Genomic DNA, 25,220 nt, shown 5'->3' on the forward strand with positions numbered 1-25,220 from the left:
GTCCGAAAGCTTGACCCCAAGCTTCCGATCGCCTGTGAATTTACTTCTCTGCTCCACTCCTACTCTGATATCTCCATCCTCAGCCTCTTGCACCGTTCCAACAATGCTCAACGTAAGCTCGAGGACCAGCACCACCTCTTTCGATGAGGCATTTTGCAGCTTTCTGGACTCGACATAGAGTTCAACAATTTCGGATCATAACTCTGCCCCTATTTTTTTTTCACATGGCAGCCGTTGATGATTCTGCCATCTCCATTTACATCTTATCTAGACTAATCTTTTGTTTCTTAACTTGTTCCACTACCATCTCCTTTTGCCTTGCACCACCATCCCTTTTGTTGTCTCATCCCTTCTGCCTTCTGCCCTATCACAGATCTTCCCTTTTTGTTCTTTCCTCCCCTCCCCCTTTCCCTGCCCTTGCACTTGCCTAACAATCTGTTACAGCTGACTTTTTCCAATTCTGATGAAAAGTCATCGACCTAAAACACCAACTCTGGACACCAATATAAGATAGTCATTAATAAATCCAATAAGGTATTCAGGAGAAACATCTCTACCCAGAGAGTGGTTAGAATGTAGAATCCTCAATGGAATAGTTGAGGTGAATCAGAGATGCATTTAAGGGGCAGATAGATAAATACATGGAGGCAAAGGGGATGAAGGGATATGTAGATGGGTTTAGATGAAGTAGGGTGGGAGGAGGCTCATATGGACCATATGCTAGTTGGGCCAAATGGCCTGATTCTGTGCTGTGAATTCTATGCAAGACTAAGTTGAGGATGCCCAAAGCTACACCAGATTTGGGCATCCTATACAAGTTAACTATAATTTATAATTTTTCATGTGCTGCTCCTAACTTCTAAATAGGCCTTATTGACATCTTCACATTGACTGGATGCTTTGTGATTTTAGTTATACCAAATCTCTTTCTGACATGCTAACTTTTACACCCTCAGGATTGCTCTTGGCCACAGTTGCATTTTAATTTAGAGATGGCCATGGGGAGGGATTAAATGTGTAGTGTTGTGATATTGCACAGCATGCCAACAAGATCCCAATTCCAATCCCTTGTCTATGTTGGAGAGGATAAGGTTCAGCAAGGGTCCCTTCCTACTGTGTTCCTCAAAAGTTCATGTGGATTAAAAAAAATCATGCTTGAGATATAGATGTCGCTGGCAAGGCTAGCATTTACTGCCCATTCCTAATTGCCCTTAAAGTTGATGGTGAGCTGCTGCCTTGAACCGCTGCAGTCTGTGTGGTGAAGGTGCTCCCACAGTGCTGTTAGGGAGGGAGTCCCTGAGGATTTTGACCCAGCAATGATGAAGGCATGACTGATATATGTCCAAGTCGAGTTGGTGGTGTTCCCATGCACCTACTGGCCTGGTCCTTGTGGGTGGGAGGGTGGGGGTGAAAGAGTGATCGAGAGTTTGAGTGAAGATGTGAGTGAACAACCTGTTCACAATTGCGGCCTGGGTTCTCATGAAGAATGCCCTCTCGTGAGTTACTGGCGAGCTGCCTGTGGCAGTGGGAGGTTCCAGTCTGTCGGAGCGGAGGGGTGACAAACTGACCGGGGGAAAAACTAATGGCACTTGTCTGTGTATTGTGCTGTGCTTAAGAAAAACTACTGCTGAATGTGTTGAGCTAAAATTTGCCAAGGAAGTACTCATCTGTAAAGACTGTTTAGCACTTGCCTTTTCCCCCATTAGGGAAGATGATTGGCTGTCTGCTGCAATAGATTTACTGGATTATCTCCCGGACCTCATGGTGGTGGAGATCAGCAGGAATTTTCCGGAACCATCCTGTGACATAGACCAGTGCAAAATGTTACTCTTTGATGCCATTACCAAGTATTACAGTCAAACCAAAGCACCTCTGCTGAGCAACGACTTCTTTGACATCCATACCGGCGTCGCTGAGCTCTTGGGTGCGTATAACCTTTCACTGGTAACTGGCGTTTCAGTAACTAGGACGGTTTGCAGAGATTAATCATAACCCTGCAGTGGCTCAGGACTGAACTGTAATGTGATGTCGAAAGCTGTAAACCTGGTACTTTATAAAGGAATCATAGAAAAGCATGGAAGGAAGCCATTCGTTAATCGTGTCCACGCAGGCTGACCAAGAGCTATCTGTAGTGTCTCTGCACTGTATTATAAAGTCACATGAGGCATATACTGCAGACAAGGTCACTTATGACCTGCACCTTTATTCCCAGGACCAAGGAATGCTGAGCTTGCGTGGAACCTCCCTTTAAGTACCTGGCTGACCAGTTGAGGAGTGTCTCCCACAAGTTCACCCCCTGTGGTCAAGGTGTGTATTTCACAGTTGTATCCAGTGTACAGTGTTGCATATTGGTTACAGTTATGTGAAAGTTACAAACATGACGCTATCCAGCCTAATCCCACTTTCCAGCTCTTCGTCCGTAGCTCAAGGTTATTGTTGTGTATAGAAGAACTCCACGAGGCTGAGTACTATGAGCTAAGCTTGGTGTGACCTTAGTCTTTATTACAACTCCAGAGTGCTTAAACAACATGGCAGCCAACCTTTTATACTGGCCCTGCATGTGTGTGCAGGTGACCATTAGGACTCCAAGAGTTGCGCCCTCTGGTGGCAAGTATTACATAGTTACACACAGTACAGTTACGGCACTTCAAGTGCACATCCAAGTACTTTTTAAATGTGGTGAGGGTTTCTGCCTCTACCACCCTTTCAGGCAGTGAGTTCCAGACTACCTCCACCCTCTGGGTAAAGAAATTCCCCTCAAATTCCCTCTAAACCTCCTACCAATTAAATCTATGCCCCATGGTTGCTGACCTGTCTGCTAAGGGAAATAGGTCCTTCCTATCCATATATTTGCATAATGTTGCATTTATGGTCTGTGTGCGTGTATCGTCACCAAGAATCCAAGGGACACCTTGAAGTTGAGCTTTTACAACTTTGAGAGTTCCACAATTCTTGAAGCATTGAAGCTGAGATTTCCAGAATTTTCTGTTTTATTTTTTATTTCAGATTCCAGCATCTGCAATATTTTGCTTTTGTATGGGAGTTATCCCTGTTCTCCTGAGCCACTATTTATTCCTCAAACAACATCCCGAAGGCAGATGATCTGGTTGCTGTTTGTGAGATCTTGCTGTGCGTACAGCTCCCGTAGGACAGATAAGGGGTTGAACTTGGGTCCACCTTGTTCTTAATGGTTGTCAGTCAAGCATTACAGACCATGACTATTAATGTGTACTTGCACTAGCTGCTTCAATATTAAAATCTGCTTTAGGAGTAAAATGCTGGGCTACAAGTGCAATCTCGTTTACTGACATTTCCTTCGGTGTGATGAATGACTTGATATTTGAAAAATGAGATGCTCTGCCTAAAATGTGAGCATGCATCATCAAAGGTGTGCAACTAGCATAGCAAGAATTTCTAGTTTCTTAAGCCATACCTGCTTCCACTCCCTTGTTGGGTCATTCTGTAGAATGCTTATTACAGCAACAACACAATACTGTCTCTGGGTTGATTTTGGACAGAGGCCATTAATCAAACCAAATAGTGTTGGCAATTTAAGCTACTAGCTTCTTGTATATCACCTACTTTAAAGGGGAGCTGTTTGCAGGGTTCTGCTGTTTCAAGGTGTGCCAAAGTACACATTTATATAGCACCTTTAATGTAATAAAACGTTCACAGGAACGTTATCACACAATATTGGACACTGAGCCACAAGATCAGGACAGCTGACCAAGTGTTTGGCCAAAGAAGTAGGTTTTAACAACAACTTGTTATATAGTGTCTAGTATGTGATAAAAATTTGACACTGAGCTGCACAAGTAGAAATTAGTGCAGGAGACCAAAAGCTTGATCAGAGGTAGGTTTTAAGGAGTGTCTTGAAGGAGGAAAGAGAGGTTTAGGCAGGGAGTTCCAGAGCTTGGGGCCTAGGCAAGAGAAAGCACGGCCACCAATGGTTGAGTGATTTTTTTTAAATAAAATAATCCGGGATGCTAAGGAGAGCAAAATTAAAAGGGGGGTGGTGGGGGTGCGGGGGGGGGGGTTGGGGTTGGTGATGGTGTGGCTGGAGCAGATTAGAGATAGGGAGGGGCAAGACCATGGAGGAATTTGAAAATGAGGATGAGAATTTTGAAATCGAGGCATTGCTTAACTGGAAGCTAACGTAGATCCGCGAACATGGGTGAGTGGGACTTGGTGCGAATTTGGACACAGCCATGAGATTGGGGCAGATGACCAAAAGTTTGAACAGAGGTAGGTTTTAAGGAGGAGGGAGAGAATTCCACAGCTTGAAAATCAATGATGCACAAGAGGACAGAATTGTAGTTTCATTCCTTGAAATTGTTTTATTTTCTGAGTCTTGCTGCTACTGAGAATTCCTTGCCCAGGAAATTGTCTTAAACTAGTTGGTGTGCTGGAGCAAGGGCAGGCTGGTTTTTAGTTGACCATCCACAATGTGTGACTTTAATCAGCTTCTTGTTTTCATAAGTTCATTATTAGAAATCTATTCATTATCAAAGCCCTGTATCTCCGATACTTCAAGGAGAGGGAATTTTGTATGATTATGGATCCATGTTAAAAATGCCCACATCATGGCATTATTGCAAAGAGCAGGGGTGTTATCCCTGGTGTCCTGACCAATATTTAATCCCTCAATCAATATCACAATCTGGTTATTATCATATTGCTGTTTGTGGGAGCTTGCTGTGCACAAATTTGTCTGCTGCGTTTGCTACATTACAACAGTGACTACACTCCCAAAATACTTTATTGACTAAAGCATTTTGGGATGTCCAGTGGTCATGAAAGGTGCTACATAAATGCAAGTCTTTCTTTACATTTTTCACTTGTTAGATACAATCTTGTTTTATTTGCTTTGGGACTAAGCACATTTGACTGACTCTACTTGGAAGACATGCCGAGAACAATGCTTGGGATTGTGTATGCATTCACTTAATTCAAAAATTCTGAATTTTAATGTCCTTTCTAACTGACACCTTTCAACATTGCATGAGCTTGGAAAGGTGCTGGTTTATGTTTCCTTTGCCCTACCAGTGGTGGCTGTGCCTTCAGCTAACTAGGCCCTAAGCTCTGGAATTCCCTCCCTAAGCCCCTCTGCTTCTCCACTTCACCCTTCTCCTTTAAGAGTCTCCTTAAAACTTACTTTAGTCCGTCACGATGTCTCCTTCTTTGACTCTGGCAATTTTTTTTGTCTGATTATGCTCCTGTGAAGTGCCTTGGGACATTTTACTACAATAGAGGTGCCATATAAAGGAAAGTTGTTGTGTAACAGCAGACTGAATTATAACCTCCAATGAGTGTAATTTCCTCTGGCTCATAAGTGCATCTTTCCATTGACCCCGAATGTTTGGCACTAGCGAAAAATGTATGCTTAAAAATTAAGATTTAAAAAAAAATTTTTAATGTAGCAAATGCGGCAGCCAATTGCGCACAGCAAGCTTCCACAATCAGCAATGTGATAACGACCAGATAATCTGCTTCAATGATGTTGGTTGAGGGATAACTTTCGGCCAGGATAATGGTCTTCCATTAACTTATTCCACATCTCTTAATCTTGTGAATGTGGAAAAAAAAATCTACTTGCCTTCCTATCTCATTCATGACCTTCCCCATTTTTAAATTGGATCCCCTGGTATTTGAACTTTATGCCACAGCAAATGACTTTCATGGATCAATTATGTTCTCTTCATAATGAGCTTTAATTGGCTCAGCTCTGTTTTCTCTTTCCCAAAGAAAATAAGCTTAGTGTTTCCTCATCACTGAGATTCCTGATTCCAGCGATCAGCTTTGTTGCTTGCCTCTTTGGCCTTGAGGGCAAAACTCTGGCTCAGTGGGCAGCACTCTCTCCTGTGGGTCAGAAGGTCGTGGGTTCAAATCCCACTCGAGACTTGAGCATGAAAATGTAGGCTGACACTCCTGGTGCAGTACTGAGGGAGTGCTGCACTGTTTTTTGGATGAGAACTTAAATTCAGGTGGATGTAAAAGATCCCAAGGTACTATTTCAAGAGCAGGGGAGTTCTCCCCAGTGTCCTGGCTGATATTGTCTATCAACCAACATCACAATTTAAAAAAAAAAAATAATAATAATAATAATAATAATCTGGTCATTATCACATTGCTCTTTGTGGGAGCCTACTATACACAAATTGGCTGCCACATTCCCTACATTACAGCAGCGATTACACTTCAAAAATACTTAACCGGCTGTTAGCTGCTTTGGGATGCCCCAAGGCCTTGAAAGGTGCTATAATAAATGCAAGCCTTTCTTTCTTATGATTACTCTTCATAGTACTGCAGGTGGGATGGAACCAACACTTTGTACAGCAGCAATACAACCAGTTTAGATTTGTACCTTATTTCTCTGCTAATTACTCCAATATCTTGTATAGCAGCAAATGTTGGGAAATGTCAAGTTGATGAGCAATGCGCTGGCAAGCAATCTAAATAGACTGCAAATCCCTCTGGCTGCAACCTGCACAATGAGTAATTGAGGAAGTAGGCCCCTTGGGGAAGAGTGATCATAATATGGTAGAATTCTTTGAGATGGAGCGTGACAGTTCATTCAGAGACTAGGGTCCTGAATTTAAGGAAAGGTAAGGTGGACGAATTAACTGCGCAGGCAGCTATTAACGAATATGATATATAATTGGGATTACGGAGACATGGCTCCAGGGTGACCAAGGCTGGGAGCTCAACATCCAGGGGCATTCAACATTCAGGAAGGATAGACAGAAAGGAAAAGGAGGGGGGATAGCGTTGCTGGTTAAAGAGGAAATGAACGCAATAGTAAGGAAGGACATTAGCTTGGATGATGTGGAATCTGTATGGGTAGAGCTGTGGAATACCAAAGGGCAGAAAACGCTAGTGGGAGTTGTGTACAGACCACCAAACTGTAGTAGTGAGGTTGGGGATAGCATCAAACAAGAAATTAGGGATGTGTGCAATAAAGGTACAGCAGTTATCATGGACGACTTTAATTTACATATAGATTGGGCTAACCAAACTGTTAGCAATATAGTGGAGGATTTCCTGGAGTGTATTGGGGATGGTTTTCTAGACCAATATGTCGAGGAACCAACTAGAGGGCTTGCCATCCTAGACTGGGTGATGTGTAATGAGAAAGGACTAATTAGCAATCTTAATGTGCGAGGCCCCTTGGGGAAGAGTGACCACAATGTGGTAGAATTCTTTATTAAGATGGAGAGTGACACAGTTAATTCAGAGACTAGGGTCCTGAACTTGAGAAAAGGTAACTTCGATGGTATGAGGCATGAATTGGCTAGAATAGACTGGTGAATGCTACTTAAAGGGTTGACGGTGGATTGGCAATGGCAGACATTTACATCCCTGTCTGAAGTAAAAATAATACTGGGAAGGTGGCTCAATTGTGGCTAACGAGGGAAATTAGGGATAACAAATCCAAGGAAGAGGTCTATAAATTGGCCAGAAAAAGCAGCAAACCTGAGTACTGGGAGAAATTTAGAATTCAGTAGAGGAGGACAAAGGGTTTAATTAGGAGGGGGAAAATAGAGGTATGAGGAAGCTTACTGGGAACATAAAAACTGCAAAAGCTTCTATAGATATGTGAAGAGAAAAAGATTAGTGAAGACAAACGTAGGTCCCTTGCAGCCAGAATCAGGTGAATTTATAATGGGGAACAAAGAAATGGCAGACCAATTGAACAAATACTTTGGTTCTGCCTTCACGAAGGAAGACACAAATAACCCTACCGAGGGTCTAGTGAGCAGGAGGAACTGAAGGAAATCCTTATTAGTCAGGAAATTGTGTTGGGGAAATTGATAGGATTGAAAGCTGATCAATCCACAGGGCCTGATAGTCTGCATCCTAGAGTATTAAAGAAGTGGCCCTAGAAATAGTGGATGCATTGTTGATCATTTTCCAACAGTCTATTGACTCTGGATCAGTTCCTATGGACTGGAGGGTAGCTAATGTAACACCACTTTTTTTTTTTTAAAAAGAGGGAGAAAATGGGCAATTATAGACTGGTTAGCCTTACATCGGTAGTTGGGAAAATGTTGGAATCAATTATTGATGAAATAGCAGCGCATTTGGAAAGCAATGATGGGATCGGTCCAAGTCAGCATGGAGTTATGAAAGGGAAATCATACTTGACAAATCTAGAATTTTTTGAGGATGTAATGAGTAGAGTGGACGAGGGAGAACCAGTGGATGTGGTGTATTTGGACTTTCAAAAGGCTTTTGACAAGGTCCCACACGAGATTGGTGTGCAAAATTAAAAGCACATGGTATTGGGGGTAATGTATTGACATGGATAGAGAACTGGTTGGCAGACAGGAATTAGAGAGTTGGGATAAACTGGTCCTTTTCAGAATGGCAGGCAGTGACTAGTGGGGTGCTGCAGGGCTTAGCTGGGATCCCAGCTATTTACAATATACCTCAATGATTTAGATGGAGATATTACACTCCATTCCTTCAAGTTTGCAGATGACACTAAGCTGGGTGGCAGTGTGAGCTGTGAGGAGGATGCCAAGAGGCTGCAGGGCGACTTGGACATGTTAGGTGAGTGGGCAAATGCATGGCAGATGCAATATAATGTGGATAAATGTGAGGTTATCCACATTGGTGGCAAAAACCGGAAGGCAGAATATTATCTGAATGGCGATAGATTAGGAAAAGGGGAGGTGCAATGAGACCTGGTACATCAGTCATTGAAAGTTGGCATGCAGGTACAGCAGGCAGTGAAGAAGGCTTGTTGGCCTTCATAGCTAGGGGATTTGAGTATAGGAGCAAGGAGGTCTTACTGCAGTTGTACAGGGCCTTTGTGAGGCCTCACCTGGAATATTGTGTTCAGTTTTGGTCTCCTAATCTGAGGAAGGACGTTCTTGCTATTGAAGGAGTGTGACAAAGGTTCACCAGACTGATTCCTGGGATGGCAGGACTGACACACAGGAGAGACTGGATCGACTGGTCCTGTATTCACTGGAGTTTAGAAGAAGGCGAGGGGATCTCATAGAAACACACAATTCTGACGGGACTGGACAGGTTAGATGCAGGAAAAATGTTTCTGATGGGGAAGTCCAGAACCAGGGGTCACAGTCTAAAGATAAGGGTTAAGCCATTTAGGACTGAGATGAGGAGAAACTTCTTCACTTAGGGTTGTTAACCTGTGGAATTCTCTACCACAAAGTTGTTGAGGCCAGTTTGTTAGATATATTCAAGAGGGAGTTAGATATGGCCCTTACGGCTAAAGGGATCAAGGGGTATGGAGAGAAAGCAGGAAAGGGGATGATCAACCATGATCTTATTGAATGGTGGTGCAGGCTCGAAGGGCCGAATGGCCTCCTACTGCACTTATTTTCGATGTTTCTATCTGCATCAGTGAGTCAATCCATTCCAGTGACTTTTGAGGGGGCAGATTCTATCCAAAACAAAACTTAGTCTGCACTGGGTCAATAATACATCCATTACCGGCATTGGAGAGGCTCTTAGTTTGGTGCCCTTAGCTTGCTGACCTATTACCAGGTTTCCATTGTGCTGGTGAATGAAAGCAGTCTGGGGGAGTTAGTATCATAGAATCATAGAAATTTACAGCACGGGATGCCATTTCGGCCCATCGTGTCCAGCCAACAAGAGGCTATCCAGCCTAAGCCCACTTTCCAGCTCTAGGTCCGTCACTCTAGGTTACGGCACTGCAAATGCACATTCAAGTACTTTTTAAATGTGGTGAAGGTTTCTTCCTGTACCACCCTTTCAGGCAGCGAGTTCCAGACCCCCACCACCCTCTGGGTGAGAGGGCAAGCCTGTTCTTTTTGCTCCTCTGGCCTATAGGGTGGTAATGTGATCTGCTTCCGACCACTCTAATCTGATTTGGTTCTGGTGCCTGTTTTCCCTTTGTTCTGTTGCAATAAGGGAAACTGTAGAGCCCAACATTAAGTGTAATGAGTTCAAAATTATCCTGGAACATTTGGCTTATTGCCATGTTTACATTTCAATGTCAAAGATATTTGTCTAAATACTTAATGGCACACATAGATACTTGTTCCTTTTATGTTCTGAGTTAATGGTAGCACTTTACCTTTTCCATGCGAGTTATTTTCTAATTTATAAAATCAATTTTAATTATAGCAATTTACTGATTAGCCTTAGGCTAAACCTAACTTTAATGCTAAACCTTTTCTGTATTTATACGACTGATGGAAACAGGTCATTCAGCCCAATTGGTTCATGCTCACCACGAGCCTCCACCCACCCCTCTTCATATCAGCCCATCAACATAGCCTATTCTTTTCTTATGTTTATCTAGCTTCTCCTTCAAATGCATCTATGCTATTTGCCTTGTAGTAGCGAGTTCCACATTCTCACCACTCTCTGGGTAAAGACGTTTCTCCTGAATTCCTTATTGGATTAAAAACAGAGCATGCTGGCAACACTTGGGAGGGGGGGGGGGGGGAACCTCTCGTCAGAACTGGAAAAAGTTAGAGATGTAACAGGTTTCAAGCAAGTGTAGGGGAGGGAAGATCTGTGATAGGGTAGAAGGCAGGAGAGATTAAATGACAAAAGGGATGATGGTGCATGACAAAAGGGATGATGGTGCAAGACAAAAGGAGATGGTAATGGGACAAGTTAAGAAACAAAAGATGAGTCTAGATAGGGTGAAAATGGGAAACATCAGCTGCCATGGGAGAGGAAAAAAAAATAGAAAAAACACATTGGGGCAGGGGTTACGGTCTGATTGTTGAATTCGATATTGAGTCCAGAAGGCTGTAAAGTGCCTAATCGAAAGATGAGGTGCTGTTCCTCGAGCTTGAGTTGAGTTTTATTGGAACTGTGTAGGAGGCTGAGGACAGAGAGAGATCAGGGTGGGAGTGGAGGGGAGAATTAGTGACAGGCAACTGGAAGCTTAAGGTCACACTTGCGGACTGAGCGGAGGTGTTCTGCAAAGCGGTCACCCAATCTGCGTTTGGTCTCCCCAATGTAGAGGAGACCACATCGTGAGCAGCGAATACAGTATACTAAATTGAAAGAAGTACAAGTAAATCGTTGCTTCACTTGGAAGGAGTGTTTGGGGCCCTGGATAGTTTGAAGGTAGGAGCTAAAAGGGCAGGGCATGTTGGCCTTCGTAGCGAGAGGATTTGAGTATAGGAGCAGGGAGGTCTTGCTGCAGTTGTACAGGGCCTTGGTGAGGCCACACCTTGAATATTGTGTACAGTTTTGGTCTCCTAATCTGAGGAAGGACATTCTTGCTATTCAGGGAGTGCAGCAAAGGTTCACCAGACTGATTCCTGGGATGGCAGGACTGACCTATGAAGAAAGGCAGGATTGATTAGGTTTATATTCACTGGAATTTAGAAGAATGAGCAGGGATCTTATAGAAACATAAAAATCTGACTGGATTGGACAGGTTAGATGCAGGAAGAATGGTCCAGAACCAGAAGTCACAATCTAAGGATAAGGGGTAAGCCATTTAGGTCCGAGATGAGGAGAAACTTCTTCACTCAGAGCTGTGAAACTGTGGAATTCTCTACCACAAAGTTGTTGAGGCCAGTTCGTTAGATATATTTAAAAGGGAGTTAGATGTGGCCCTTACACCTAAAGGGATCAAGGGGTATGGAGAGAAAGCAGGAATGGGGTACTGAAGTTGCATGATCAGCCATGATCATATTGAATGGTGGTGCAGGCTTGAAGGGCTGAATGGCCTACTCCTGCACCTATTTTCTATGTTTCTATCTCTTGCACTTGCACGGAAAGGTGCCATGGGAAGGAGAGGGGGGTTGTTGGTGATTGAGGAGTTGACCAGACTGTTGCGGACGGAGCGCGTGATCCCTTCGGAATGCTGAAAGGGTAGGGGGAAGATGTGATTCGTGGTGCGATCACACTGGAGATGGTGGAGATGGCTGTTGAATGTGGAGGCTGGTGGGATGAAAGGCAATGACTAGGGGATCCTATCGTGGTTCTGGGAGGGAGGTGAAGGGGTGAGCATTCTTTGTTTTTATTTCAGATTCCAGCATCTGCAGTATTTTGTGTACAGTTTTGGTCTCCTAATCTGAGGAAGGACATTCTTGCTATTCAGGGAGTGCAGCAAAGGTTCACCAGACTGATTCCTGGGATGGCAGGACTGACCTATGAAGAAAGGCAGGATTGATTAGGCTTATATTCACTGGAATTTAGAAGAATGAGCAGGGATCTTATAGAAACATAAACATCTGACTGGATTGGACAGGTTAGATGCAAGAAGAATGGTCCTATTGGATTTATTAGTGACTATCTTGTATTTATGGTCCCCTAGTTCTTGCCTTGCACACAAATGGAAACATCTTCTCTATGTTTACCCCGTCAAATCCTTTTTTTTGTGGATTGTAATTAGCTTTGGGGCTTTTAAATTGTATTATTGTCACAGATTTTTACCTAAATCCATCATCCTCTTTCTCTTTCACCTTCTGCTCTCTCTGCTAAAATAATACATGTACTATTACTGCATGGAGTTTGTACCTCAATGCATAATAGACAAAAACATGAACTACCTGTTGTACAATTCAATTGCAGTAAAAAAAGACTTGCATTTATATAGTGCCTTTCACGACTTCTGGATGTCACAAAGTGCTTTACAGCCAATGAAGTGCTGTCACTGTTTTAATGTTGGAAACGTGGCAGCCAATTTGCACACAGCAAGCTCCCACAAACAGCAATGATATAATGACCAGATGATCTGTTATTTAGTGATGTGACGATGATTGAGGGATACATATTGGCCGGCCCACTGGGGATAATTGCTCTGCTTCAACACCGTGCCATGGGATCTTTCATGTCCACCTTGGTTTAACTTCTCATCCGATCTTGGGAATATTTGAGGTGTGGCTTGGTCGTTGGCCTTGTTTTAAGCACACTCGTTTTCTCTTGAAAACAGCTGCTTGTGGAAAATCATGCTGTGAAGTCTTGATTGTTATTGGCTAGCTGGTTCTAATCTGCGCATCTCTGTCCTGGTTTTACTTTGCACTGTATGGGCTGGTGTATTTTAACATTTATTTTGGACCCTGGGGGCGGGAGAAATAAATATCAAATTTAAAAAGGAACACTACTCCTGTTGGCATAGATGGGCAAATAATACACTAAAATAAACATGCTGTTCAATTGAAACCTACTGTTTTGGGGAGGAGCACACAATGGTCACCAGTCACTTGTGTACTGAACAGGATTCAAATGTCAACAAGGAAAGAAATACACAATTGATTTTCTTCAGTAACCTGCAAATGGAATAATTTTTTTTATTCATTAACAGGATGTGGGCATCACTAGCTAGCCCAGCAATTATTACCCATCCCTTTTCAATTGGTGATGTGCTAGGCCATTTCAGGGGGCAGTTAAGTCAACCACATTGCTGTGAGCTCCGGAGTCACATCTAGGCCAAACCGGGCAAGGACAGCCGATTTCCTTCCCTAAAGGACATTCATGAACCAGATGGGTTTTTATGACTATCTGACAATTTATGGTCACCATTACTGATACTGTACTAGCTTTTTATTCCAGATTTATTTATTAACTGAATTTAAATTCCCCAGCTGCTATGGTGGGATATTAACTCTCTGGATCATTACTAGCCCAGTAACATAACCACTATACTACTGTTCTCGCCAATGCTAGATTATGGCCTTTCCAGCATTAAATTTAAAGTTTATTTAGTATTGCTTCAAATATAACCACATTTAATTGGACGTCACATGTTTGCCTTGCCCATAAAACATATAACCTGATTAAACATGGAACATTTATGCAATAATGAAACCGTAGCAATGAGTGGATTCAATACTGGTCTTGTACCTCAGCGGCGAGTGTTTGTGGCAGAAGTATGACAGATGAGTGTACGGGGCCCAGAAGAGCCAGGGGCAGCACGGGCCAGCCCACACTGCGATATGTGCGCGCTAGGTCCGTGCAGCGGAGCAGGTCTCTCGTCGTCTTGGTTAACCCTTGCCATTGGACCAAGACCTAGCTCTGTCAATCCTGTGTGGTGGCTGGTGTGTAACAGTCACCACACGCTTTAATAAAAAAAAATCTACGCACCGGCATCTTCCACCCCCTCAATTGGAGTTCAGGACTGGAACATCGGATCCTTATCGAAACACCTGTGAACTTGTGGAAGCAAATCATCCTCGTTCAAGGGACCGCCTTTGATGATGTACCTCAGACCTGGGTTTAAATCCAGCCGAGACAAAGTCTCCTTTCGCCTGGCTGTAGGGGTCCTGTGTGAAGTGAGTTTGTCCAGTCTTACTCCACTTCCCAGTGAGCCTGAGCTGACATGAAACGCTCTCTCTAATTTGGCACCAAATGGTCATCTTGCTCTGCCATAGTGACCAGTGTGGACAATGGAGACGGATCACACTGGTGCAGTAGTGGGGTCGGGGCAGCTTTCCCTGCATTGCTGTTCTGCACCAGAATTGTTGGTGCTTGATGACTGCACGGTGATGTAAAGTGTTTAGATTTCCAAAGCTAATAATCCTCACCTTGAGCACAAAAAACAAACATTGCAACCCGGAAACTGGCCTGGTGCTAATTCTTCAATGGTGGCTATCTATTCCAAATCCAATTTCCAGTCAACTGTAACCTTTTATACTCAAACATTTTATCCAATTGCTATTAGTTGCCACTTGGGGCAATGTGAACTGCTGCAAAAAATTTCTTCCATTGCCAATCCTGATTATCTGCCTACTCATCAATTTGCCAGCCATCTCGACTATTTGCCCTCTTAAAACCTTTTAGTCTCTCCTCCTTTTCGCTCCACCCAAAGTATTACTTCACGTTTCCCTGCATTGAATTGTATCTACCCACTCCGAGCCTGTCTGTTCTGCATTCATCCACAGCTTGTCATGTTCCTGATTTATCTTTTAGTTCATTCTCTGGGTGTGAACATTGGTGGCAAGGCCAGCATCTATTACTCATTCTTGGTTTCTATGAAAAGGTGGTGATCCAACTGGATGTTTTGGTTAGACCGCTTCAGAGGGCAGTTGGTGGTCAACTCTATTGGGGGTGGTTCTCCTTGGGGCAGAGAAGGTTGAGAGGAGATTTGATAAAGGGGTTCAAAATCCTGATGGGTCTAGACAGATCTTTTTTTTTAATTTATTCATGGAATGTGGGCATTGCTGGCAAGGCTAGCCTATATTGCCCATCCCTAATTGCCCTTGAGAAGATAGTGGTGAACCACCTTCTTGAACCGTAGAGAGCAGTTAAGAGTCAGCCACATTGCGGTGGGTCTGGAGTCACACAGACCAGACCAAGTAAGGACAGCAGATTTCTTCCCAAAAAGACATTAGTGAACCAGTTGGGGTTTTCTGACAATCCGGTAGTTTCATGGTCACCATTTAGCTTTTTACTTCCAGATTTATTTAATTAACTGAAATTTAAATTCCCTAGCTGCCGTGGTGGGATTTGAACCTATGCCTCTGGACCTTTAGTCCAGGCTTCTGGATTACTAGTCCAGTAACATAACCACTCTACTGCTGTATACCTAGAGAAGATAGAGAGAAACTGTTCCCATTGGTGGAAGTGTCGAGAACCAGAGGACACAGATTTAAGGTGATTGGCAGAAGAACCAAAGGCGACATGAGGAAAAACTATTTTACGCAGCGAGTGGTTAGGATCTGGAATGCACTGACTGAAAGAATGGTGGAGGCAGACTCAATCGTAGCCTTCAAAAGAGAATTGGATAAGTACCCGAAGGGAAAACATTTGCAGAGCTGTGGGGAGTGGGACTAGCTGAAGTGCTCTTGCAGAGAGCCGGCATGGGTTCGACAGACCGAATGGCCGCCTCCTGTGCTGTAACCCCTCTGATTCTATTATTGATGAGCTGAAATCACACATGGGCCAGACTGGGTAAGGATGGCAGATTTCCTTTCCTAAAGCACATTAGTGAACCAGCTGGGTTTTTAACGACAATCCTACAGCTTTATGGCCACTTTTACTGACTCCGGCTTATTTCCAGATTTTTGTATAACCGAATTCAAATGCTCAATTTGCCATGGTGCGATTTGATCTGTGGGTTATGTAGTGTCCTTACACCTTACTATAGAATCACACGAGGCATGTACTGCAGACAAGGTCACTACGTGACCTGAACCTTTATTCCCAGGACCAAGAAGTGCTGACCCTGTGTGGGACCTCCCTTTATATACCTGGATGACCAGGTGAGGAGTATCTCCCACAAGTTCAGCCCCTGTGGTCAAGGTGTGCATTTCTCAGGTGTGTACAGTCGTTACATAAAGGTTAGTTATGTGAAGGTTACAAACATGACATCACCTCCAACATCTTTGGGTCAAAGATTGAGTCTTTCAGGCGGTCGACGCTCTCTCGTGGAGCGCTGCAGTTGGGGCTCTGGTGGTTGGGCCTTGGCATGCGTCTGTCGCCTGAGGTGATTCCTGGCTGGCCGCAGGAACTGCATGCTGGTGAATGTCCTTGTTGCTCGTTCACTGGCAGTGGTATGGGTGACATCTCATGATCTTCCTCAGTGTCCATGCTGAACCTTTTCTTTACTTGGTCCAGATGTTTGCGGCATGTCTGACCACTATGACCCTATTCCCCTCTGCCAATTACAGTATTCTCAAGCCACTTGGGTCCCAAAGCATGATTGAGAACAAATACAGGGTCATCAATTTCTATGCATCTCCCCACTGAGTTGCGATCGTGGCACTCGATTTGGGACTGGCGCTTGCCCTCAACAATGTCTGACAGGTCTGGGTGAATGAGGGACAGCCGTGTTTTAAGCGTGCGTTTCATGAGTAGTTCCGCGGGCGGGACTCCGTGAGTGAATGTGGGCAGGGCCTATAGGCCAACAGGAGGCACGATAGGTGGTACTGAAGAGAGGGTCCTTGAATCCGGAGCATGCCCTGTTTTATGATTTGAACCGCACGTTCCGCCTGGCCATTGGAAGCCGGTTTGAACGGTGCTGTCCTGACTTGTTTGATACCATTACCCGACATAAACTCCTGGAATTCATAGCTAGTGAAACACGGGCCATTATCGCTAACCAGAATGTCCGGCAAGCCGTGGGTCGCAAAGACCGGATGCAGACATTCCACGGTGGTGGATGTCATGCACGAATTCAATATGATGCACTCGATCCATTTCGAGAGTGCATCGACAACAATTCGGAGCACTTTCCCCATGAATGGGCCCGCGTAGTGTACGTGAATACGTGACCATGGCCTGGTGGGCCGGGGCCACAGGCTGAGTGGGGCCTCCCTGGGGCATTTCCCAGCAGAGAACACGTCGTGCACCTGCGAACCCAGTGTTCCAGGTCTGAGTCAATTCCCGGCTGCCATACATGTGACCGAGCAATGGCCTTCATTAGCACGATGCCTGGGTGCTTGCTGTGGAATTCCCTAATGAATGCTTCCCTTCCTTTCTGGAGCATGACTACCCGGCTGCCCCATAGCAGGCTTGGATGGAGAACTTGTCCATCCGTCTGTGCAACGGCCTGACCGCCTCGGGACACGCTCTGTGTGTGGGCGCCCAATTCCCAGTCAGGACACATTTCTTTATCAGGGATAGGAGGGGATCTCTGTTGGTCCAGATTTTGATCTGGCGGGCTGTGATGGGGGAGCCTGCATTGTCGAAAGCCTCAACAGCCATGACCATCTCCGCACTTTGTTCCGACGCCCCCTCGGTGGTCGCCAGTGAAAGCCTATTGATCGCGTTAGCGCAATTTTTGGTGCCTGGCCGGTGCAGTTTGGTGTAGTCATACGCAGTCAGCGTGAGGGCCCATCGCTGTATGCAAGCTGATGCATTGGCATTGACAGCCTTGCTGTTGGACAACAGGGATGTTAATAGTTTGTGTTCCGTTTCTAACTCAAACTTTCTGCCGAAAAGGTACTGGTGCATCTTTTTCACTCCGTAGACACATGCAAGTGCTTCCTTTTCAACCATCTCGTATCCCCATTCTGCCTGGGAGAGCGACCTGGAGGCATAAGCCACAGGTTGGAGTTGGCCCTCATCATTACTCTGTTGCAACACGCACCCAACCCCACAGGATGATGCATCACACGTTAAAACCAGTTTCTTACAGGGGTTGTACAAGGTCAACAGCTTGTTAGAACAAAGCAGATTCCGCGCCCGATTGAAAGCCTGTTTTTGACACTCCCCCCAAAACCATTCATGACCCTTACGCAGGAACACGTGCAGCGGCTCCAACAATGTGCTTAAGTTCGGCAGAAAGTTCCCGAAGTAGTTCAATAGTCCCAGAAATGACTGCAACTCCAATGTGTTGCCGGGCCTTGGCGCACGATGGATAGCCTCCATTTTGGATTCGGTAGGCTGGATCCCGTCTGCGGCAACCCTCCTGCCCAAAAACTCGACCTCTGGGGCCAAAAACACACACTTGGACTTCTTTAGTCGCAAACCTACCCAGTCCAGTCGGTGTAGCACCTCCTCCAGGTTGTGGAGGTGTTCCTCGGTGTTTCAACCCGTGATAAGGATGTCATCTTGGAATACGATTGTTCCAGGGGTGGATTTAAGCAAGCTTTCCATCTTCCTCTGGAAGATAGCAGACGCTGAACGAATGCCAAACGGACACCCTTTGTAAACGAATAGCCCCTTGTGCGTAGTGATGGTGGTCAGAAGCTTGGATTCTTCAGCTAGTTCCTTGAGTCATGTAGGCTGAAGTGAGGTCCAACTTGGTGAATGGCTTGCCACCTGCCAGCGTGGCAAAAAGATCCTCCGCTCTCGGAAGCAGGTATTGGTTATGTTGTGACTCTCTGTTAATGGTGGCCTTGTAGTCGCCACAAATCCTGACAGAGCTATCTGCTTTAAGGACAGGAACAATGGGGCTTTCCCAGTCACTGAATTCAACAGGCGAAATTATGCCCTCTCTTAGTAGCCTGTCCAACTCGCACTCCATTCTCTCACGCATCACAAACGGCACGGCTCTGGCTTTGTGTTGCACTGGTCTGGCGTCCGGGGTGATGCGTATCACTACTTTGGTGCCCTTAAAGGTCCCAACACCTGGTTGAAAAAGTGGCTCGAATTTCTGGAGGACCTGTGAGCATGAACTTCGCTCCACAGCTGAAATGGCGTGCACATTCCCCACCCACCCCCCCATTTCCAGTTCATCTCGGCTAGCCAGCTCCTCCCCAAGAGTGCAGGACCATTCCCCGGGACAATCCAGAGTGGCAGCCGGTTCTCCGATCCCTTGTGTGTGACCAAGTTTGCACTACCTAGTACTGGGATGATCTCTCTGGTGTACCTCCGTAGCTGCATGTCAATGCGTTCCAGTTTGGGCCTGTTAGCTTTGAGTGGCCATAGTTTTTCAAATTGTTGGGCACTCATAAGTGATTGGCTGGCTCCTGTGTCCAGCTCCATGCGTACTGGGATGCTATTTAATTGGACTTTCATCATCATCATGGGTGGCGTTTTGGTATACGAGCTGTGGATGTCTGCCACATGAACCCGCTGGACTTCAGCGTCCATAGCTTTTCCCCAAGCATCAACCTGCTTTGCAGACCCCTCGTCTGGTTCCTTTGCCTCGTAAACTAGCCTCGCTATGGGCTTTCTGCACATTCTGGCCAAATGTCCACTGAAGTTACAGTTTCTACAGATAAATTGTTGAAACCTACAGGTTTTCGCAGCATGTCTGCCACCGCACCTCCAGCATGAGCTGAGATTGAGAACAAAGGAACTGTTAACAGGCATTCCTCTCTGTGTCTCTTTGATTACTCCTGAGCACTCTGTTGCTGAGTGCCAATGGTCCTGTCCCGGGAAGCATTGTCCCTTGAGATGGCGTGAATTGCTGATCCCCCTGCCATTGTCTCTGTTGCTGGCCCACCCTAGAGCCTGTTGCTGCCTGGGTGGTGTCGAATTGCCCTTGCCTGCCTGCAAGGTTCTGTGTCTCGTTTACAATGTTAACTCCCTGGTCCATCGCCACGTTGGAACCAGGGCTGCGCGCATAAATTATCTTGGTCTCCTCTTCCCCTGCCAGGAAGGTCTGAGCTATCAGCGTTGCCCTTTCCAAAGTCAAGTCTTTGGTCTCAATAAGCTTCCTGAAAATCCCGGCATGACCAATGCCTTCAATGAAGAAATCCCTTAACATCTCTCCCCTGCAGGCGTCTGTGAATTTGGAGGCTGGCCAAACGCCGAAGGTCCGCAACAAAGTCCGATATGCTTTGTCCCTCCTGGCGCCGGTGTATAGAACCGGTGCTGGGCCATGTGTATACTGCTTGCCGGTTTGAGGTGCTCACCAATCAGTGCTGAGCTCTTCAAAGGACTTGTCTGTCGGGTGCGAGCAGGTCTTTCATCAGCGCATACGTCTTGGATCCACAGCTGGTCAGTAGATGCGCCCTCCGTTTGCCAGCCGTTTCCTCTCCCAGTCAGTCCTTCGTGACAAAGCTCTGCTGGAGCCTCTCTACAAAATCTTCCCAGTCCTCACCAACACAGTACTGTTCCTCTGCGCTGATTCCCGTTTCTCATCGCCAAATGTAGTGTCCTTACACCTTACTATAGAATCACACGAGTCATGTACTGCAGACATGGTCACTACGTGACCTGAACCTTTATTTCCAGGACCAAGAAGTGATGACCCTGCGTGGGACCTCCCTTTATATACCTGAATGACCAGGTGAGGAGTGTCTCCCACAAGTTGACCCCCTGTGGTCAAGGTGTACATTATTCAGGTGTACAGTGTTACATAAAGGTTAGTTATGTGAAGGTTACAAACATGATAGCTTATTAGTCCAGAGGGCCGAAATTGCCTCTCCCGATAAGGCGTCTGGCCGCCTGAAAGCAGCGGCCATGGGGAGGCGCAGAATGGTCACTGACTCTCTGCGGAAGGGCCGCCATTTTGCAAATTGCCCTTCATCAGGGTGTAGGGGACCGCTCCACCTGTTTTCCCGCCACGGCGGGATCGGCGCGGCCGACCCGCTGCAAGGACCCTTCCGCCCCTCAGCCGCAACTACATCCGCCCCGAGCAAAACACAAACTTCCAAGTGCCGAATATTGATGGCATCTCGTGGCAGAGAAAAACATTTAAAAAAACGGAAGGTGCGCCCTGTTTCGGGCGGAGGTGAACTTTTACTCCCAGGTCTCTGGGTCACTAGTCCAGTAAGATGACCACTACTTTGTTATTGATAGACTTGTATATTCCTCTTCTGCTCATGGTTAAACTGTTCATAAACATGGAAAGCAAGAGGTTCCAGTAGTGATGCCTGGGATGCTGTGACTTGTATTTTAACCATCCAAAACCACCTACTCTCTGCCTTCTGTCTATTGGGCATTTCATGTCGCTACCTTCTCTAATTTCTGCAACTAGCTTTTTATCCAGCACCTTCTGAAAATCTGTATGTGGGACACTTGTTGCAGTCCCTTCAGCTGTATACCAGCTTCCTCAAAATTCAAGTAAAATAGGCAACCATCCAATTAGAGGCGTCTGGTTAAAAGACAAGGACTGTGATCGGTTGTTATAGACAGGTCATGGAGAAATGAAGTGCTGCCTTTTGAGAACTGGGGCAAGGGCACACTCTATGTTAAAGCTTTAAAAGGAGTTGGAAGAGTAGAGATCTGGGCATTCGTCTTAAAAGTGGATCAGTAAAGCTGTATTTTATAAAGATTCTAGATTTTCTAAAGAAGGGCACAGAATACAATCCTTGGTTGTGCCTCCAACTTCAGGAGGGATGTCGAGGCCACTTGGAAGGTGCGGATGAGATTGGCTGGGATGATGAGTGATTTAGTGAGTCAGGCTGGCTGGCCAGTCATCAACAGTGCCCTGGAGTACTGCAGATATAGTTGGTTTAGGTAACTGGATGTGGAGGGTTGAGTGTTTCCATCAGACATGTCATCTTGGAGATATCTCGACTTCAGATGCCAGGCTGATCTTTAGTCTAAACAAGATGCACTGCAGCAACCTGTTGAGGCAAGGGAGTTATTCCTGGTGTCCTGGGCCAATATTTATCCCCCAATCAACACCCAGTGCAGTGCTGAGGGAGTGCTGCACTGTCAGAGGTGCCATCTTTTGGATGAGACGTTCAACATCTGACCTCTCAGACATAAAAGATCCCATGGCACTATTTCGAAGAAGAGCAGGGGGAGTTATCCCTAGTGTCCTTTACCCCTCAATGACCAGATAATCTGTTGTTTTTAATCACATTGCTGTTTGTGGGAGCTTGCTGTGCGTAAATTGGCTGCTGCGTTTCTCATATTACAACAGTGACTACACTCCAAAAGTAGTTCATTGGCTGTAAGGTGCTTTGAGATGTCCAATTGTCGTCAAAGGTGCCATATAAATCCAAGTCTTCTACAGCAGCCTCCCCTGCCCCCCACCTCATGGCAACCCAACCCAGACAAGCTCTGAGTGTTACCATTGTTTGTTTTGTTTCTTTTCAATGGCTGCAATTGTCTCCTAATTTAAAAGAATAACCCCATCCCTCCTCCCTTTCCCTCCCTCCCTCCCCACCCCCCCCCTTTTCCTTCTCTCCTTATTGAAAGTATTTGCATAGAATTTACAGCACAGAAACCAGGCCGATCTCAGTTCTGACTTGACTGGAGCCAAGATCGTCAATAGTGCAGCATTGTTTCCCTTCATTCTAATTAATGTTGCCACTTCCCTGACACTAATGCTTTGTTCAATTTTTAAACAAGGAACAAAAGTTGGATTCGAATACAATCTGTTCGCTGAAGATAAAATGTTTTCAACCAATAGAGGGCACTCTTGACAAATATTTAAAGGGGGTCAAACGTTGGCGAGGTTTCTGCATGTACTAGTATAATGATTTATTTGAAACACCGATGGTTCTTTTTGAAAATGCCTCTTAAAATTAGGGTTTGAGGTTTTAAACTGAGTTTTTTTTAAATCTTCAAGAAAAGGGGAGATAATTCTACACTAGAACAGCCTCTAAACAAATGCTCCGTTTTATTGGGCAGCAGATTTCCTTCCCTAAAGGACATTAGTGAACCAGATTGTCATGGTCACCATTACAGATTTATTTTATTAACTGACTTTAAATTTCCCAGCTGTTGTGATGGGATTTAAACTCGTGTCTCCAGATCATGAGTCCAAATCTCTCGATTACTAATACAAAAGCAAAATACTGCTGATGCTGGAAATCAGAAATAAAAGCAGAAAATACTGGAAACACTCGTCAGGCAGCATCTGTGGAGAGAGAGAGAGAGAGAATCCAAGTTAACGATTCAGGTCGATGGATGGCCCTTAGTCGGTCCTGACCTGAAAAGTTAACTCTGTTTCTCTCCCCACAGCTGCTGCCTGACCTGAGTATTTTCAGCGTTTTCTGTTTTTAACCTCTGGATTACTAGTCCAGTAACTTAACCACTACCCTACGCCATATTAGCAGTAAATGGCTAAATTCCAGGATTCTCATAAGAAGAAAGCAATTTCACTCAATTTCTGGAGGCAGCAGTTCCTTACTGAATTGTGGCTCTAGAAATCACTGGGTATCCTTCTGGTACTTTCCCCATTCACGCATGTATTCTGCGGAGGAGCCTTGGTGGTGTGTCAAGACAATATTCAATTGTGGGAGGTGGGGGCACCAAGAGAATAAATAGCCAAACCCCACCCCATCTCTCTCCAATCTCTACGGCCGTGCACTACTTATTGTGGCTGTTGAAAATTTTTGTTAGGTAAGTGTTTCGAGGGATATGGAACCAAGTGGGTAGATGGGAGTTGAGATACAGATCAGCCATGATGCAATTCAACAGTGGAACAGGCTTGAGGGGCCGAATGGCTTCTGCCCTACAGATGCAGAGGCCAATTACGGTGCCCATACTGCCTTCCTGGTGGAAATCATTTTAGACACAAAAAATAGGAGCAGGAGTCAGTCATTTGGCCCCTCCAGCCTGCTCCGCCATTCAATAAGATCATGTCCGATCTGATCTTGGCCTCAACTCCACTTCTCTGCCCGCTCCCCATAACCCCAGACTCCCTTATTATTCAAAAATCTGTCCACCTCCACCTTAAATATATTCTGAGTGAAGACATTTCTCCTCATCTCAGTCCTAAATGGCTGACCCATTATCCTGAGACTATGACCCCTAGTTGTCGACTCTCCAGCCAGGGGAAACAACAACAAACTTGTATTTATATAGCACCTTTAACATAGTAAAATGTCCCAAGGTGTTTCTCAGGCTGTTATAAGATACACATTTGACACAGATTTTAGCAGAGATTGGAGACCAAACTCGAGGACTTGTTCACGCTAACTTGCTGGCTTATAAGTTTGTTGTGATGAAAGTGTGGTGGTTCCATTTTTAACTCTAATGTGCTGTTTACCATTGCTTTCCTTTTGCAGTAAATGGCAAGTTTGAGCCGGCGCTGGAAGCCACTCAGCTGTGTCTAAAGCTTCTGGATTCCAGGAATCGGGAAGAGCTGAGGAGGTTGTTGCATTTCATGGCTGTTGCTGCACTTCCCACATCCATTGCCTTACGGAAGGGGGTGAGTGCGTGACCTTCACAAACGATTCGCACTTGGCTTATAATGGACTTGTTCAAACTTTAAGATTTTTTGCTTTGAATTTGAACCTTTTTTACTAATATCTAACAGCAGACGTGATCATTCTGTAACAGTAGAAGTGAGCTTACAAAGGTTCATTTTTCGATTTTTATAAATGGGTGAGCAGTAGAACTGCGTGCTCCTCGATAGTAATGTTATCTATCTTTGTTTTCCTATTCTAGGTCGAGAATAGAATTGTGATGAAGAGGACTTTCAGTAAAGCCATCGTTTTTAATAAGAACCTTGCGAAAGGCAAAGCTGATCTCCTGGTTTTGTTCCTACTTGATCATCAGAAAGATATGTTCAAGGTACATGAGCATAAGAATTAGGAGCATGAGTTGGCCATTTGGCCTCTCGTAGCTGATCTTCTACATCAACTCCATGTTCCAGCACAATCTCCATATCCCTCGATTCCCTTTGTGTCCAAATATCTATCAATGTCCGTCTTGAATATACTTAATGACTGAGCCTCCAGCTCTCGGATAGAGAATTCCAAATATTCACCACCCTCTGAAGAAATTTCTTCTCGTCCCTGTCCTAAATGGCCGACCCCTTATCCATCTGTGACCCCTGGTTCTCTACTCTCCAGCCAGGGAAAACAATAACAACTTGTATTTATATGGCACCTTTAACGTAGTAAAATGTCCCAAGGTGCACTTCGGGTGTTGTAGGACACACATTTGACACCGAGCCGCATAAGAAATTACAGCAAATGAGGCAGGTTTTAACAAGCATCTTAAAGGAGGAAAGAGAG

General features: G+C 45.1%; 1 protein-coding gene across 2 annotated transcripts in view; it reads left to right on the forward strand.

Annotated features, from left to right (window-relative positions):
• Positions 1 to 25,220, forward strand: part of depdc7a (DEP domain containing 7, paralog a) — a 52,990-nt gene that overhangs the window by 22,620 nt on the left and 5,150 nt on the right. For both annotated transcript variants that reach the window (XM_070898603.1, XM_070898604.1), the window contains exons 5-7: positions 1,707 to 1,924; positions 24,267 to 24,409; positions 24,649 to 24,774. In XM_070898603.1, coding sequence (XP_070754704.1) covers positions 1,707 to 1,924; positions 24,267 to 24,409; positions 24,649 to 24,774 — 487 coding nt within the window. The remainder of the gene's footprint in view (positions 1 to 1,706; positions 1,925 to 24,266; positions 24,410 to 24,648; positions 24,775 to 25,220) is intronic.

Source organism: Pristiophorus japonicus, chromosome 14 (assembly GCF_044704955.1).
Source record: "Pristiophorus japonicus isolate sPriJap1 chromosome 14, sPriJap1.hap1, whole genome shotgun sequence".
Lineage (NCBI taxonomy): Eukaryota > Metazoa > Chordata > Chondrichthyes > Pristiophoridae > Pristiophorus > Pristiophorus japonicus.